Source organism: Eucyclogobius newberryi, unplaced genomic scaffold (genome assembly GCF_026437365.1).
Source record: "Eucyclogobius newberryi isolate DKJ021-1_F unplaced genomic scaffold, fEucNew1.0.hap1 SCAF_6, whole genome shotgun sequence".
NCBI classification, from domain to species: domain Eukaryota; kingdom Metazoa; phylum Chordata; class Actinopteri; order Gobiiformes; family Gobiidae; genus Eucyclogobius; species Eucyclogobius newberryi.
The window spans coordinates 36,800,747-36,818,165 of NW_027316278.1; the positions used below are offsets into that span (position 1 = coordinate 36,800,747).

At 39.9% G+C, this 17,419-nt stretch overlaps 1 protein-coding gene across 6 annotated transcripts in view; it reads left to right on the forward strand.

The window, feature by feature from the left end:
• The window catches only part of LOC140347554 (membrane-associated phosphatidylinositol transfer protein 2-like), a 99,716-nt gene that overhangs the window by 70,975 nt on the left and 11,322 nt on the right, over positions 1–17,419 (forward strand). Inside the window, exons 8-19 of one of the 6 annotated variants that reach the window (XM_072434046.1) lie at positions 3,282–3,386; positions 3,461–3,525; positions 5,052–5,111; positions 8,075–8,319; positions 8,801–8,990; positions 9,076–9,195; positions 9,440–9,645; positions 10,436–10,611; positions 11,196–11,366; positions 13,021–13,173; positions 14,463–14,627; positions 16,644–16,916. In XM_072434046.1, coding sequence (XP_072290147.1) covers positions 3,282–3,386; positions 3,461–3,525; positions 5,052–5,111; positions 8,075–8,319; positions 8,801–8,990; positions 9,076–9,195; positions 9,440–9,645; positions 10,436–10,611; positions 11,196–11,366; positions 13,021–13,173; positions 14,463–14,627; positions 16,644–16,916 — 1,929 coding nt within the window. The remainder of the gene's footprint in view (positions 1–3,281; positions 3,387–3,460; positions 3,526–5,051; positions 5,112–8,074; positions 8,320–8,800; positions 8,991–9,075; positions 9,196–9,439; positions 9,646–10,435; positions 10,612–11,195; positions 11,367–13,020; positions 13,174–14,462; positions 14,628–16,643; positions 16,917–17,419) is intronic. The other 5 variants (XM_072434050.1, XM_072434049.1, XM_072434047.1 and 2 more) reach the window with 5 other exon arrangements.

The window sequence follows — 17,419 nt, forward strand, 5'->3', positions numbered from 1 at the left end:
TCATTGCACACCAAAATTCACAAATAATTCAAACTATTGTCCTGTCAGACCTGGACATGCTGTCTTATTCTAATGATTAAACATTTGATCTTTTCACACTTGTAAAGAAGAGTTCTGTGTTCTGGGATGAGAGCTGATTGGCTGTGATGTGCCAAAGGATTTGTGAGAGCGACAAATGACTTGGAAAGGTTTAAATACCTACTTCTTTATTTCACAGTTTGAAAATTGTAATTAAAAAAAAAATAATTAAAATGTTAATTTAATTTTAAAAAATTAATACATTGTTCATCGTTTAGTTTATCTGCACATATATTTAATTTGTAGGTGAGTTCAAGTTGTGGTGGAGAGAAGATGGTCATTTGTAGTAGAAGACTTTCAATGCATTTTAATACATAATGCATTGGTTTTGGTATTGGATTAATATTGCATTACTCGGTATCTTAGTCGTTATAGTCCATCACAAATAGAACATTGAAAGCCGCTATTATTGTTTATCAGACAAAACAAAATTGAACCAGAAATCGTGATTGATCAATATGAGGAAATAAAATTGTGATAAAGAATTTGCCTTGCATAACCCAGCCAACTTCGAACATTATTAGCCTTATTTACCTCATAAAGATGCACTGTATAACTTTTCTGTCTGGGATCCACCACCAGGCCAAGTTACAGGTCAGGTCTATGGAAAGGCGAGCCGCTCACTGTAAGAAAGCTTTTCAAACACCTATAATTAGATAAATGCAAGACAGATCAGTTTAATGCCGTACTGTGGAACCTTCCAGGCAAAGCAATAGCATCTCCATGGAGACGAGCAGGTGGCTGACCAACAGAGAAATGACAAAGTGCACCTTTAAATTTCAACGTTTTCCTGGTCAAAACGTTTGACTATGTTTCAAAGTGTTCGATAATAAATGTGATAATTTTTCCCAGTTTATGATGTTATGGAGTTATAATATGAATAAATCTAAGTGGAACCTTCATCACGTGGTGCAGTACGCATGGGGCAGCTTGTGAGAGGAGGTGTGCTGCTCTCACTGCTTCATTCAAAAATATATTCAGTGTATGTGCACACAAATATCACTTATTACACATTTATAACTATTCTATCTATATTTTATCTCTTTTTATGGCTACGAGTCAAAAATAAACCAGATGCACAATACATAAGTGCGTCTGCTTCGGGTATGAAGAACGTAAAAATATCACAGAATAAATCTCTTTAAATATGTATGCACTACTACACAGGCGCTATTTTGTATGATATTTTTAGAGTTCTATTCCGTTTATAGTTCCTATTATTAAAATATCGAATGAAAATAGCTGTATAGAATGTCTTTGTATTTTATATTCTCGTACTGTGCTGGTTGTGCTGGAGCGACTGCAAGGTCACAGAGCTGGTCTGTATCAGTGTGAAATTCTGTGGAGAAAATTATATGAAAATGGTTGTACCTCAAAAGTAATAGTTTAATATTAGGAAAATGTATTCATGTATTAGCTGCCTGTTTCTTAAAAAATTAGAGAAAAAAATAAGATCAAATTATTTTGATCTTTAAGAGTAGTGTTGAAATATTGCTCAAGCAGAAGTACAAAGTAATGTCTCAAGGACACACTAAAGAGTAAGAAAGTATTTGGAGAAACAACTACTCAAGTAAAATTTAATCATAAGAATGACGGGAATAGTTTCAAACTAAAAGAAATTTCAGTGTTTCACCTACGCAAGTAGATTTTTTTATATGATACTTTTACTTAAGTAAAAGTACAGATACAGAAGCAATACATTACTCAAGGTGAGACACAGTGGCTGAATAGAAAAAAATCTTAATTAGATTAATTTGAAACTTCTGTAGTTTACTCACATAAATGTTTTTCATTATGAAATGTTTTCATACAAATGAGGCATTTTATGTATCAAAATTGCACATACTGGTATTTGGGACATTTAAATCTGAAAAATGGACAGAGCCAGGTTTACATTCATTAATTGTATTGACATAGAGGCAACAAATGCATGCTTGTTTAGTATTAGAGTAAACTAGATTAGACCTAAAGTTTATTTTGTGTAGGAGCTGCTTTAAGGGCAGATCTTTATGTCTCTGTGGGAGAGAAATGCTTTCGGAGAAAACGGTTACATATAAATCTTCTAAACGTCTCATACAAAGCTATGAATGCGGTGGGTTCAATTAAATACTAACACATCTTTAGGTGCAGATTGGACAACGTTTCCTGGGGAAAGTTTATGTGTTAAGAGAGACAACTGACTAAAAAATAAATACATACACTTTATATACAAATTGAGTACTTGTTCCACCACTGTGTTGAGATGAAGAGTTGATCTAAGTTAATCCGTCATTGCCCTCTGCTGGTGAGAACCTGTACGACCACACAATATACACAACTTACTATTATTATAAACACTGAGTGTTTCGCTAAATAAGAAATGCCTCTATATTTATTGAGCTCACTGTCCAAAATGAAGCCTTCATACACAATACATGTAAGTGCTACACTGGGATGGTGTAAACCAATCTTCAACAATGTATATACTACTGCAGACTATTTTTGAGCCATGTTCCTGTTATAGAATATGATTGTTCAAACTGCTATTTTGATGATATTTTAGTTTAATATGGTTAGTGATTCTGGCATTTGCACATACAAGGTAATATAAATGGCAACATCTTAAGATAAGACGGTAGTTAAGCGAACATGTGTAATACATTTAAACACATAACACTTGCACCCCTGAGTATACCCTTTGTCAACATTCTGAATTCCAGAATGGAGCAAAAGTTGATTTGACTGGAGAAACTGGGATTAACCTCAGAATATCACAAAATATGAATGTTTGAGTGCGTATGCATGCGTGTGTAAAAATATTACTCAAGCAGTACAAAGTACAAAAAGGAGTGGTTCAAGGACCCGCTAAAGGGTAAGAAAGTATTTGGGAAAACTACTCATGTAAAAGTCATGGTAAGACTGACTGCCTGGACATGGCATCTGATTTATTATTTGAAGTCAGGTTGAAAATCTGATTCTAATCAATACTAAAACTATTACCGGTATCAAAATTACAAACTTACGTATTTGAAGAAGTATCAATATTTTTTTTTAAATTACAAACAAAACAAAATCTGACCTTTTATGTCACATATTGTCAATATTAAGCTTGGAGAACCAAAATTGTTACTTCAATGAACAGACAAGTGGGAGTTCCATCAGCAGGATCAGAAAGAGTCTAATGTACTCTGTGGGTGACGACTTGTATTTTGTCTGTGTTTCAGAGGACCTGTCTGACGGAGAGGAGGTCTTCCCCAAGGAGATCACCAAATGGAACTCCAACGACCTGATGGACAAGATGGAGGCGGGGGACACAGAGGACGCTCCTGGTACGACATGTCCTAGTCCCAGGGCTGCTGCTGTGCTCCAGGTCCAAACAGGGCCTAACTGTGTGTGTTTACAGGGGAAATGTTTCAGGACATGTCTGCGGACTACGAGCGCACCATCAGTGAAGAGAGGCTGGATGAGGTAACATCTGCACAGATCTAGGCCTCAGCATTTGACTAATATTGTGATTAGATTGGAAATACTTTTTTAGGTGTCGAGATAAGATCAAGGAGAAACAGGGACCTAACGAATATATAAATAATTACAAGCTCTGCAATGTGTTTATTGCATTGTTGATTGGATTTCAATAGGCTGTGTTCACGTTCTAGAAATGTAAGGATGTCTTCATTTCAGATGGAAGGCAGGGGCCTATATTCTGTAACTCTGTAATCTCTATGGGAGATTTAGTTTTTGAAATAATTATCCCAATTTATCATATATATTATGTGTTTGGGATTGGCTAATCTTGTGGTGTAAAGTTCTTTCTAACAACAATCACATCTGAGGTTGGATAATGGCTTTTCGCAGTTATTTTGAAAAAAGTTTTCCTTTTTGTTTATTTATGCTGACAGAGAAGACGTTGAAATTTGTGCTAGTTTTAGTTTCAGGAGGACAGGCCCAGGAATGATATGAACCATAAACCAGGTCAATAAATCTGCCATCTGACAGGATATTCCACCTGAGAATTCTGACCGGCCCACCTGCTCAGTTTGAGGGATTCTAGAATATAAACACAACTAATCATCTTTTGGCCTCACAAGAAGCTGGAAGAGAGAAAACCCTGTGTGAGACGAGGTTTATATCATTGCGAACTACACTTGTAAACTTGTAAACTATTTCAAAGAAGAAATCAAAACCTAGTCCCAGAAAAGTGGTAGTTGGTGTTGAGCATTGGGCAATTACTTTAATTATTGATAATATCAAGATAAGAAACATTTAAATATTGGGTATTTTGTTAATAAAAAGGTGTCTTGAATGGCATTTTTGGGAAAAAATATCTAACTGAGAGAATATTGTGGTTCTAATAATATTTGCAATATATGTTTAAAAAGCGGGAGGGTTTATTCCGAACCCCTGTAGGAACTTTACTATGTGAGAGAAGACTGAAATCTGAAGTGATGAACAAATACAAGAAATCCATGATTGTAGAGTCTAAACTACAGGTACAACAACATATTTCTATAAAGATACAGGATACTTTGGCCTTTGCAGAAGGCATTCTATCTGTATTTGAAATTTGATAATTGCACTCCAATTATAATAGCAATTTTGAATCAATTAGATAGTACACACATTTAGTTGTAATCTTTCACACCAGGGTATTCATTGGTGTCAGGAAAATGATTCCTTCCTGATTGGAAGGATTTTCCCCATTTAAAAAAAATATATAATATTTTGATAACTACAGAAGATCTATAGTTATCTAATCTGTAAGGAATTCTTATGCCTGAAACCCATGAATAGTGTCTTTTCACATTTGTCTGATACTTAAATATTTTTTAAAGACAAATTTAACATATTTCTGTTCTTTTTTTATTGTTATCAGGATGTTCAAAAAAAAAAAAGATAGATTTTTGTCACTCTTGCCCACCCGAGCCCAGCGTCAGTCTGTTGTGAGTGTGCATGGGCTGGAGGAGCCTGAGCCTGTAATGTCCTCTTGTCTTCAGATGCGTGGCTCTCTTATTGGCCAGGCCGATAGCCCCCCCATTCCCACCATCACGGTAACAGTAAGTAACCCCAGAGGCTGCCGAGGCCTAGCCCAGACTGACCCTGTCCCTGTGTCCCTGTGAAGACGTCCAGATGTGTGTCCTGTGCACATGTGGAGTTTTGGACCAGTCCCACACAAAACTGCACACTGTGTTCTGTTAACTGTCAGAGGTGGGCCAAGGAGTTACAGGGAAACGGGACAAGTCACAGTGCGAGAAGTGGCAACAAACCTGGATGAGTTTGGAGTTTTAAAGGTGCCCTTTGTCATTTTTTTGTGGTGGGTCCGTCACCTGCTTATTTCCATGGAGAAGTTATTGCTTTGCCTGGGATTTTCCACAGAATGGCATTTGTTTTGTTTTTAGCTTTTACTTTAAGAATGTTCCAACATTGTTCCTTCATCAAAAACATATCTGGAGTTTAGTTTCATTCACGCTTTTCACGAATTAATCCTGTTTACCAGGTCCTCTCCCTCTGTCAAATTTCCAAACTAGCTTTTGTTTATCCATGGTAATTCCTTCTGCTACCAGTAAAGTGCTAACACCAATCTTGATGAAGGAATGCCTGACTGATAGATATAGTCAGGTGTTCCCTCATCATGTGTATAGATGGATTCACACAATACCTTGTGTACTTGTGAGTAGATACATTGTTCTAAAATATGAGAGTCCAAAGTAAATATACTCAAGAATCAGAAGAATGTTTAAAAGGCAATAACATTACAAATAATATATTATGTGGGGAAATATAATAGAAAATCTATTTCTGAAGATGGGATACCTGATTTTCAAATCCAGACAGGAGGAAGTAGGTATTTAAATATATCTAACTCATCCATAACTCTTACAAACCTTTATATTCACATGCATTAATTTTCAAGAAAGTGTACAAATATACAAGTGAAACTGGGGTGGACCACCAAAGTGCAGCCAATCAGTGCGCTGTTTTCGGCTCTTACCTCATGTTACCCATGTTATTATTAGATGCAGACTGCGCGCAGTGGTCTCATTTTGGCCCAAAGAGCTGCTTTTACAATAAAAAACAAAATTCACTAATTTTCAATGCCAGGTACCCGGGCTTTCATGAGCTCTTAACCTTGTTACAACAGTTTTTCCTCATCATTAGTTCAGTCAATGTTACATTTTGGTTGATTCCTGCATGTTTGAGGAATCCTGTATTGCCCTGAGCCTTGAGTGCTCAAAAAGTTCCTTTTTTCCCTTACCCCCTATCCCCACCCACATCACTGTACTTCTCTTCTGCGATTATTTGAAAAATTCTCAATTTTCACATCAGACTCAAAATTACACATGGAGGTTCTAAAATGCCTTTTAGCCACTTTCCAAAAATACAAGTATGTAAATGCAGGTTTGAATAGGAAGTCAATGGACCCGTTTCTATTACTGAGCTGGTTTAGAGCATTATTGTGGTTACAATGAACAAAATGTAAAATTATGAGCTACTTATGTTATAGTTCAAGAATATGTAACTGGAAACACAAGCATAATACGTCTCCTTTAAACTTATCTCCGTGGAAACAAGCAGGTGTCAAAACCAGGCCAAGTGCCTGTGTTTTTTAAGCAATAAAAAACATCTTTAATTAATTACAGGCAAGATAAATTCCAAGCAAAGCAATATTTCCCTAGAGACAAGCAGGTGGCAGACCCTCCAGCAGAAAAGTTCCATAGAATATCTTTAATATCACATGTAAAAGCCAATCCGAACTTTATATTGTGTTGGTTAGCTCAGTTGTTATGGCAGAGTTCCCCAGTGCTGAGCGGCGTCCTGGGTCAGTGTGGTTCAGTGTTGCACCCACCTCTGTGATGTTGAACGCTTGTCCTGGTGCAGTGCAGGTCAGCCTTGTTCTGTCCCCTCTCTGGTTTCCTCTGGTCTGTTCCATATTCTGTTGTGTGAATAATAGGGCTGCAACTAACGATCATTTTGCTAATCGATTATTCTAGCGATATTGATATGATCAACCGATTAGTTTAGATTGGGAAAGGCCTCTGAATATTATGAAAGCTTTGCTCAATTTGACCCAGATGAAGCTAAAGTGATTACCCTTGAGGACAAAATGAAACACACATCAAAACACACATTTTACTTGTTTCCTGTGTCATTTTGGTGTAATTCTTGCTTTGACATTAACTTCTACTCTCAGTAAATGTAAAATATAATTGTATATTAATTTAGTCTAGTGAAAGGATTATTTCTATTGTACATTGAGACTAAACACACCTTAACCAAATAACATTTGAAATATGGTGACTAAACTTCTACATAGAGAATATTAACAAGTAAAGTGTATTTTGATTTAATAATGCCACAATAATGTATTTGTTATAAATTGTCTTTTACATATACAGATATACAGATAGATACAATTTCTATGATCAAATAATGACCGTTATATTTTTTGTAGTCGACTAGTCACGATTAGTGAATTATTTGTTGCAGACTTTCTTGTAAGGATGAAACTAAAATGTGAAAAAAAGAAGAAAAATATATCAATTTGTCCAGCTAAAATTTTTCAGTTAGTTTATTTATGTTTGCAAAAAGTCTGTGAATATGAGACATTAACAAAACACAGATAAAGCTGCCGCTTGAGAACATTTAGACTAAACTCAAAGTTTAAGATTTGTCATTATAAATACTAAATGTCCATGTTTCCTGTGTTATTTTGATGTAATTCTTTGCCTTGTCATAAACCTTTTCTCTCAGCACATGGCATGTTTTGGCATCCGTGTACAATCCAGATTAGTCCATTACTAAAATAGTTGACGATTACCTCAATAATCGATTAGCTGCGATTCATTGATTAACTTGTTTCAGCCCTAGTGAATATCCATGACTCATGAACAATTCAGCTCCAGAATCCTTAAACTGCCCTTCCTGTGAGCATGCTGTCTCTGCTCCCATTCTGACTGATGTATATGATATACTGTAAGTATTAATACAGTTTGTAAATGTGTTCTTTCGTTATCTTCAGGAGACTGCGTCTCAGCAGTGCCTCCAGCCGTCAAAGATCCATGTGCTGATCCTGGTGCTGCACGGCGGGAACATCCTGGACACGGGATGCGGAGAGCAGAGTGGCAAACAGGCTGACGTCAACACCATCAGCACGGCCTTCGGCGCCGTCATGAGAGTGCACTACCCTGCCGCCCTGGGACGCATCGCCATCCGCCTGGTCCCCTGTCCACCCATCTGCGCCGAGGCTTTCAGTCTGGTCTCCAAGTAAGGCACAGGATTTGGTTTGCACTAGATACACACAATTAATTAGACACAACCTAAAGGAGACCTACTATCCAGCTATCCATTATCTTATTCCGCTTAGAAGTCTAAGCAGGCACTCCAAGACTACCTTCACCCACTCCTCCAACTCCTCCGGGGGGATCCCGAGGTGTTCTCAGGCCAGCCCAGAGACACCCATTACACCCATTATACTGCCTCACTGCCTGGGGGTGAGGTGGGCTGACCTGTGCCACCCCTGGTACATAGATGACCAAGTATGGTCATGGGTGTGAGTTAATGCGAGAACGCAGAGTTTGACTCCTCTAATAACCCTAAAAACTGCTCCAGACCGCTGTAGTGTCTGGGGAAATTGGACATGTTGTGGATTCTTTCCGCAGACCCGCATCTTTCCAAATTTTTGCTGCGATTCCTTTTTCAGCCCTTCTCTATACACACATTCACACTAGTGTTTGGCGTCTTGCAGCCTGAGCCCCTACAGTTACGACGAGAGCTGTCTGTCCAGCAGCCAGGACCACATCCCTCTGGCTGCTCTGCCCCTCCTGGCCACCTCCTCGCCCCTGTACCAGGAGGCTGTGGCCGCCGTCATCGCCCGGGCCAACCAGGTCTACGGGGAGTTCCTCAAGTCCATGGATGGGGCGGCCTTCTCGGGACAGGTACCTCCTCACAGCTGAAGCGTACCACTGCACGCTTGGCTGGTGCAGATGCGTTAAGTGTGATTTCTTTCCTCTGGCTTGGTAGGTGTGTCTGATTGGGGACTGTGTAGGAGGGATCATGGGCTTCGACGCTCTGTGCAGCAGTAACCAGATTGTGAATGAGAGCCAGAACAGCAGCCGCAGGGGCAGTGTGGTCAGTGTACAGGTGAGGCGACTCATTCAGTCAGTTATTTATTTATTGGGACTAAGTCAATGAACACTTGAAGAAAGCAAATATGCATATAACCAATACACTTAACAAGAATTCAATTGAGTGGGAAGAAGAAAACATTCACTCATCAAAAACTTAGCTGTAATTAAAGTGTCACAATAAAGCATAGTATGTCGTTTTCATTCATCAGATGAATCTGTCGATTTTCATGATTTTCAAATCTTTTCAACCGTTGTAGGACCAGGACCTGCTGTCTCCAGGCATCATCGTGAACTGTGGCTCCTCCTCGCCGACACTAGAGGGCAGCAGACACCTGAGCCGCAGCAACATCGACATCCCCCGCACCAGTGTCAGCGAGGACAAGAAGCCCCTGGCCCGCAAGAGGAGTGACTCATCCACATACGAGCAGGACACCATCAAGCAGCACCACGCCTTCCTGTCCAGGTGCACGCGTCGCCCGATAAAACTACAACCGTCATTTCCCTTCATATTGTGCAGCCAATAAGAGCGGCCATCACGAGGCTTGTTTGTAGCCGCCCAATAACATTGTGTGTTATGGTATCAGTTCTGGTTTTGTCCCTGGTTTAGTCCTGTTTAAGTCCTATTTTAGTCCTATTTTAGTCCTGTTTTAGTTTTGTTTAATTCCCGTTTTAGCCCTGTTATTGTCTCGTTTTAGTCCTGTCCAGTTTTGTTCCAGTTTTAGTTCTGTTTTAGTCCTGTTTTGGTCCCGTTTTAGTCCTGTTTTAGTTCTGTTTTGTCCCGTTTTAGTCTTGTTTTGGTCCTATTTTAGTCCTGTTTTAGTTTTGTTTAATTCCCGTTTTAGCCTTGTTTTTGTCCCATTTTAGTCCTGTTTGGGTCCAGTTTTAGTTCTGTTTTTGTCCCATTTTAGTTATTTTTTAGTTCTGTTTTAGTCCTTGGTGAAGACCTGGTTTAGTCTTGCTTTAGTCGTTGTTTTGTCCATGTCAAGTCACGTTTATAGTTTGGAATGTGATGAAACGTGTTTAAACGTATTAGTCGAGGAGGTCTAATTATCCAACATCCAATATTATTTGTGAATAAACTGTAAATTACCTTTAAAAGTGAAGAAATAGGACTTTTCTTGTTTGGAAGATTGTGCACGATGTTCAAAATGTCTAAATGTTGTGTTATATTTCCCATCTCTCGCTGCCTTATGTGTCACAATGATGTAAAGCGCTGCAGGGTTCTGACTTTACCATGGTTGTGCTGTGTGCAGTCTCCACTCCAGTGTGCTGCGCAGTGATGCAGTGTCGCGCCGCTCCAGCAGCAGCACCATGCTGGACGGAACCGCTCTGGGCAAGTTCGACTTTGAGGTGACAGACTTCTTCCTGTTTGGCTCTCCTCTGGGGCTGGTGCTCGCGCTCCGAAAAACCGTCATTCCTATGATGGACGGTAAGCACCACAAACCATCTGGATATGTATATTTTAAAATCTTTCAAGAATTACATATGATGTTAGTGGATAAACAGTGGTAAATGTTTTATGCACTTTTATTTTATGTTTTATTGGCTTTTAAACATGCTCTTGAGGAAGTTAGCTTTGCATTGAAAATCATACATGAGAAGCACTCCATCTACTGGCAGCAGAGGGACATACCATGGGGAAATAAACAAAAGCAAGCTTGTCCTTGCAAGCTAATGTCGCGCAGTTGTAATGAAATGAGCAGAACTTAAAAACAGCACAGGAGACCTCCGGATCGCTCACTTTCACTTCACAAATCTAGGAAACCTAAAACCAAGTGTTTTTGTGGGACAAAAAGTCCCTGTAAACAGGATTAATGAAACACTGAAGCTAAATACAGGTATGTTTTTAATGTCAGAACATGGTTAAACATTGAAAAATGTCTGTTTTGCAATATACGTGTCCTTTACAGTTGAATATTAGGCTCTTTTGATTCTCCATTCTGAAATAAAAAACAACATTCTGACTTTAGATTGAACATTCATACTAGCTGTCTGTTTGTGTGCTGTGTGCAGTGGCCCAGCTGCGGCCCGCCTGTCAGCAGGTCTATAACCTGTTCCACCCGGCTGACCCCTCGGCCTCTCGCCTGGAGCCTCTGCTGGAGAAGAAGTTCCACCTCCTGCCCCCCTTCAACGTGCCCCGCTATCAGCGCTTCCCCCTGGGAGATGGGAACTCCGCTCTGCTGGGTAAGTCTAGCCTGGCACTGTCACATACACCAGATCTTACTGAGGAATCACATGTCCTGTCACAGAAGAGCAGTTTACCTCAGAACCTCACGATAAAATATATATCCAGATACAGGATCCACACAAGCTAAACTGATCCACACGAGCTAAACTGATCCACACGAGCTAAACTGATCCACACCAGCTAAACTGATCCACACGAGCTAAACTGATCCACACAAGCTATCCTGATCCACACGAGCTATCCTGATCCACACGAGCTATCCTGATCCACACCAGCTAAACTGATCCACACCAGCTAAACTGATCCACACCAGCTAAACTGATCCACACCAGCTAAACTGATCCACACCAGCTAAACTGATCCACACCAGCTAAACTGATCCACACCAGCTAAACTGATCCACACCAGCTAAACTGATCCACACCAGCTAAACTGATCCACACCAGCTAAACTGATCCACGCACTTCCCTTAAAAGACTTTTAAATTTGACTAAATTGATGTTTTGCTTATGTTGAACAATATGTATTATGTATGAATTTAATGTCCACTATGGCCCTAATAACAGAACACAAATGATGTATGATTAACTCACTTTCAGTTCAACAGATTCAGCCTTGTGCATGTACTATAATTGTTCATATTTTATATAGAGTAAAAACTACTGTTAAAGACCATTATATCAGACTTTCCCTTGTAATCTATAGCTACCTCACAAATTACCTAAATCTATTGTAGTAATTGCTAATATTCACTGTGCAGACAATGTTTGCTGGATGCTGTTTTAGAGGCTGCTGCCTAGTTATCATAAAATAAAATGCATTTGGAGAAAACGGCCTTTGAAGTTACAATGTCCCAGAGAAATCTATGGATTCATATAAGTGGATTCAAGGAAATAATCTATAGGTGCAGATCAGACAGTGTTGATGTTTCCAGATGAAAGCTCATATGTTGAGAGAACAAACTGACCAAAAAAAAAAAAGAAGAGTTTGCCTCAATTATTTAGTTGGCATGGATGGATGGATGGATGGATTTAAAGAGCTTGTATTTGGTCTAGTTCTGACCTACACCAAAGAGATATCCCCATTGCCCCTTCCCTCTGGGGAGTAGGGTTTTCAAAAGTATTGAATATCGAATACTAATCAATATTAAAATTAGTATTGAAACAAGAGACTCATCTCAACAACTATCGATACAAAAAAAAAATCAACTTAACAAGACAAAATGTGTTAGAATGATCTCAAGCTTTATCAGAACTAGTATACAGTCACACATGACAACATAAAGTACTATTATTCAGTGTTTTAGTTATAGGTTTAGTGTTTCTATTGTGGTATAAAATAGGTATAGCGTATCAAGCCTATTCCTTTGTGGCAAAATCGAGTTTGAAATGTTAGTATCATGTCCACACTACAGGGGAATGTGTCGTCATGTGTACATTCCACTGTATGTTTCTGTAGCCAACACGCATGCGCAGTCATGATATTTATATTTGTAGATATTTTACAGACTTCTGCCTAAAGAATGGGAAGTGGCTGTTTTGAAGGCGCGGGGCTGACCAAAGGCATTCCACTGTCCTTACACTGTCCTTCCTCATGAGTTTCTGTGTCTCCCTTGTCCCCCTGACCCCCCTGGGCTCCTCTGCCCCCTAGTGGAGACCGTGCAGACCCACGCCCCCCTGCTGCTGGACGGTGGACCCTCGCTGTCACTGCGCTATCCGGAGACCATCAGTGAGACGTGCATCCCTGTGCCCGTGCTCAGCTGGCAGGATGGCCTCCTCAAAGCCCCGCCCGCCAGCCCGGAGTGTGTGTAGCCTCATCCAATCAGCTGCCTCTGCCTCTGCCCCGCCCCCTCCCACCGCCCTCTCCTGTTTGTCCCTCTGAACGTGGAGATGCTTTGGTTCAGTGTTGTCGTGTGCTTCAGCGGCGTCAGTATTCCCATGGCTCCAAACCACATTTAACTCCATTAACATGAGTCCATCCCCAACTCCGAGTAGTTTTACTCATTTCTAAATGTAGTAGTATGAGAATGAACTGTCATCAACTTTAGTTTATAAACTACATTTTAATTGGACTTTATTCCATCCATCATAATGTAGAGAAATCAATCCAAAGGCTTTATTTATAAAAGCAGGTCAGTGTAGGCAGTGTTTGGATGTAACCAAGTACTGTACATGTACGACTGAGGGTCAACACAGTATTCAGAGTACACAACTGTAATCTGATACAGTTTTGGTATTTAGAATACTGATATTACTTTTCTAAAATTAAAGCAGAACTTTATGAAATTTAGGCTTTGATCTGCACATTTTTTGTGAAAATCTGCTCTTTGGTGCTTGAATGTGCGATTTTTCCGTCTCTTGTCAGTGATAAACAAATGCTTAATAAACAGAGAAACAAACATAAAGCTCTTTTAATCTCATTCTTTTACACTATAATATAATGCAAATTATTTCAAAATGATTTGAAGTATTCAGAATACACTTCTCTAATTGCATCATGTAACAGAAAAAGGTTACAAAATACATTTTAATGCAGGTCTTCAATATCCAGTAACCAAATACATTTAGTATTCTTAGTATTCAACACTAACTGAAGGTACAAGTATTAGATGTTATATGGTACTTTGCTTTCCTTGTCACACAGTCATAAGAACTCCTCTCAGCTCAAACATAATATGTTTGAGCTGTGCCCGCGTTGGTGTGGATGAGCCATGGAAATACAGCGAGCTAAGCCTCCATTCTGTGGTTCATTGTGTCACATTGTGTTGTGCTCTGCTCATCATGTGAAGATGACTCCATGAGTGTTTGACCTCCAGACCCTGTGGTGTGGTACTAACACTGACCTCTGACCACTGCTCAAAGAAATGGAACGCATCTGCACATTCTTAGCCCAGGACTGATCATTCTGGATGTTTGTGGTCCTGCATCTGCCTTGTATGTTGTCGTTTGCTTGTGTGTCCTCGATCCAACTCAACGGGCCGGCTCAGGACCAGGGCAGACCTCTGTGGTGCCGGTGTCCCTCAGCTGGCCTGTGATTGGACGTCCTGTCCTCTGTGGACGTTTGTCTAACATGATCTCTGTTTGGACCGATAGCAGACGTTGTTCAGTCTCATGGTGGTGTCTTCATGGACAGTTCGTACCCCTCGTCCCCCATCACAGGCCCCCTATCCCGGGGCCAAAGGAGGGCCAGTGAGGTCAGCATTGCCAGCCAGGTCTCAGGAATGGCAGACAGTTACACTGCCACCAACATAGCCAACAGTAAGTGTCTACTGCAGCCTGTGTCACTGCCTCCACTCTCACTGCACATGTGTCCTCAGACTCCTGAAGGACAGGTTTATACATCCTCTCACTCACTACGTTTGCACGCACAGACAAACTCCGAGTGCGATAAACAACCAAACTCGTATCATCTTTGCCCCAAAACCACTCTTGTCCCAGTCTACAGCAGTTCAAAGAACCAATTAGGTGTGAGCGAGGGCTGAGGGACTTTCAGACATGTCTAGTAATTTAGCATTAGCACAAAAACTTTGCAGCTATTATTTGCTTATAAAAACGGCAATCATACAGATGAACACACTATATATACACTATAAACACTCAACATCCATAAGCGTATCATTTATGTCAGACTGTGTCGCTTTCTCTTCGCAGCACAAGGGATTTAAGTGAATCTCTGGTAGTTTTTACTTGAAAGCAGTGGACCAAAACAAAAGCACACGTTCTAGTCTGCAGTGGAGGGACTTATCTAAAACCAAACTAATAACTGATATTTCCCTGTCTGGTTCTTCCCTGGTGCAGTTGAAGCCTCTCCCAGTCTGCTCCTGGTGTGATGGACTGCACTGTTACATGCAGTAGGACATGCATTTTTGGGATCTTTGAGACTCAATCTCAGTTCTTGGGTTTACGGGCATTTTGAGTGTTTAAATTGGACTAGGCCACTTATCCGTTTTTCCTGCGTGCATGTGAACGTAGTGAGTGAAGATGAGCTCCAGCAGCATAATGACAGATAATCTTCTCAGTCACAGTTCCTTACCTCTCACACTCACTCACCTCCGACTGCCCACACACAAATCCCACTGGACTCACTGCCTACTCTCTGTCTCCCTCTTGTGGTGGAATTCACAAACTCCACCTTCACTGTCCACTGTCTCCATGTAAATGCAAGTAACGGATGCATTTCCCAACTGTTCCGGTGCATGCAACACCTCCGCTGTGTCTGCATTTCACCTGCTCTGGAAAGATCAGTGTTTTCTGTCCTCCAGAGTCTCCATGTCCTCATCGTGTCAGGGACAAGGACTTCTAATCAAAGTACTTTCTTGCTCTTTTTTCCCCCTGTTCAAGTTACAATGATGTATCTCTTTTAACTTTATTTAACTTTGTTTTGAAGTTTCAGCTTTGAGCTGTGCAGGTTCCAGAGATCTCATTTATTCATTTACAGCCTGTTACTGTAGCTGGATCTACAAAACCACTGGCATTTGGGTCCTCAGACTTTGATGGAAGGCGGCACTCTTAATAATCAAAAATTGCGTTTTAAAGATTATGTTTATTAATGATGGTGTTCTAAATAAGATAATACATCTGACATATTAGTCTTAAAAAGTAAATAACATTTTTGTATTCATTATAATTGAAAATAAATAGAAATTTGCATTTGATATTTCTAAAGCAAAACATTTATTTTGTGTTTTCTGTTTTAATTTCATAACACTGAATATAAACTGTAGATTTATTGACGAGGTATTCAAGTTTTTGTTCATTATATGATTATAAAAAATGTACTGTTGCTTTCAATTACACCATGAAGTGAATTCACATTTATTGAGCCAAAATAAAAAAAAAAGTCTCCAGCTAACTTTACATCAGTTTTTTTTGTTTATTCTGGTCAGAGGGAACAGACTGTAGTGTTATTATAGCTGTCAATCAACCCCAAATGCAAACACCAGCACATTCTGTCAAATCTTTAGGTCTTTAGACCAAGGAAATATGCAAAGGAGCTTCAAAATGCAAAATATTTCATTTAATTTAAACTCAATGTTTATGTTCTTTTAACTAAATTTTTTGTAGATTTATTAAACATAAACCACAACAAAACATCTTTGGCGGCAAATTCTACCATAAAACCCTTGGCTACCATTCACCGCGATGTTAAACTACGACCTCTTGTTAAGAGACAAACGCAACCTTGTTTTTATTGCTTTATTACCCGCTGAACGCTACAGGATCTAGCATCAGTGTTGAATTGTGTTTCGTTGTGTTGTGTCTTCCCTCTTTTAGCCGCAGAAAACAAAATACTCAAGTCCAAAAGCTCTAGTCTGCTGTCCCAACTCGCCCTGACCTCGCAAAGGTCCTTCCACCTGAAACACCCTCCCAAGTCCCGTAAGAAAGCTGGCTCCGGCTCAGATCCAGTCCCAGACCCGGGCCCCGAGCCTGTGCCTGCAGAGCTGGAGCCGGAGCCGGACGGTGAGGACGGGAGATGCTTGTCCGCGGGGCTGGACTGTGCCATATTAGACCTGGTGTCTCTGGACTCGCAGGCTGAAGTGGACCAAGGTATTGAGCAAAGAGGACCAGGACGCTTGAATCTGCATGAAAAAATCTGTCCTCTCACACGCTCCAATCTGCTCCACGGGCCTAACAATGATTCAAAGCACTCAAAAGTTTAAAGAGACTTGAGCTTTTCACGAGGTTAGATGTGATGTTACACAAAGAAATCCTTCAGAGCCTTTAAATGTTTGTTAACAAAAGCATTCTAAATTCCCTCATGGAGCAAAAGTGAAGTGGAACCTAATGTAATTTCAGACTTTAACACAAATAATAATTTGTGTGAAGTCCAGATAAAGGTGGGTCATATAGAAAAAAGGATAATATTGTAAATGTTTTTTTGAGGATATTCAAAATGTGGATATCGAGTTTATCTTTTATAGAAAAAAATCTAGAGAACTGATTAAAATAAAGAGGAAAGTAAGTCATAAACAAGGTGATATTTCTGCAATTTGTTGTGCTTACTATCAATATTACAGTCGTGTCTCATTTGTCTGATCATTAAAACACAA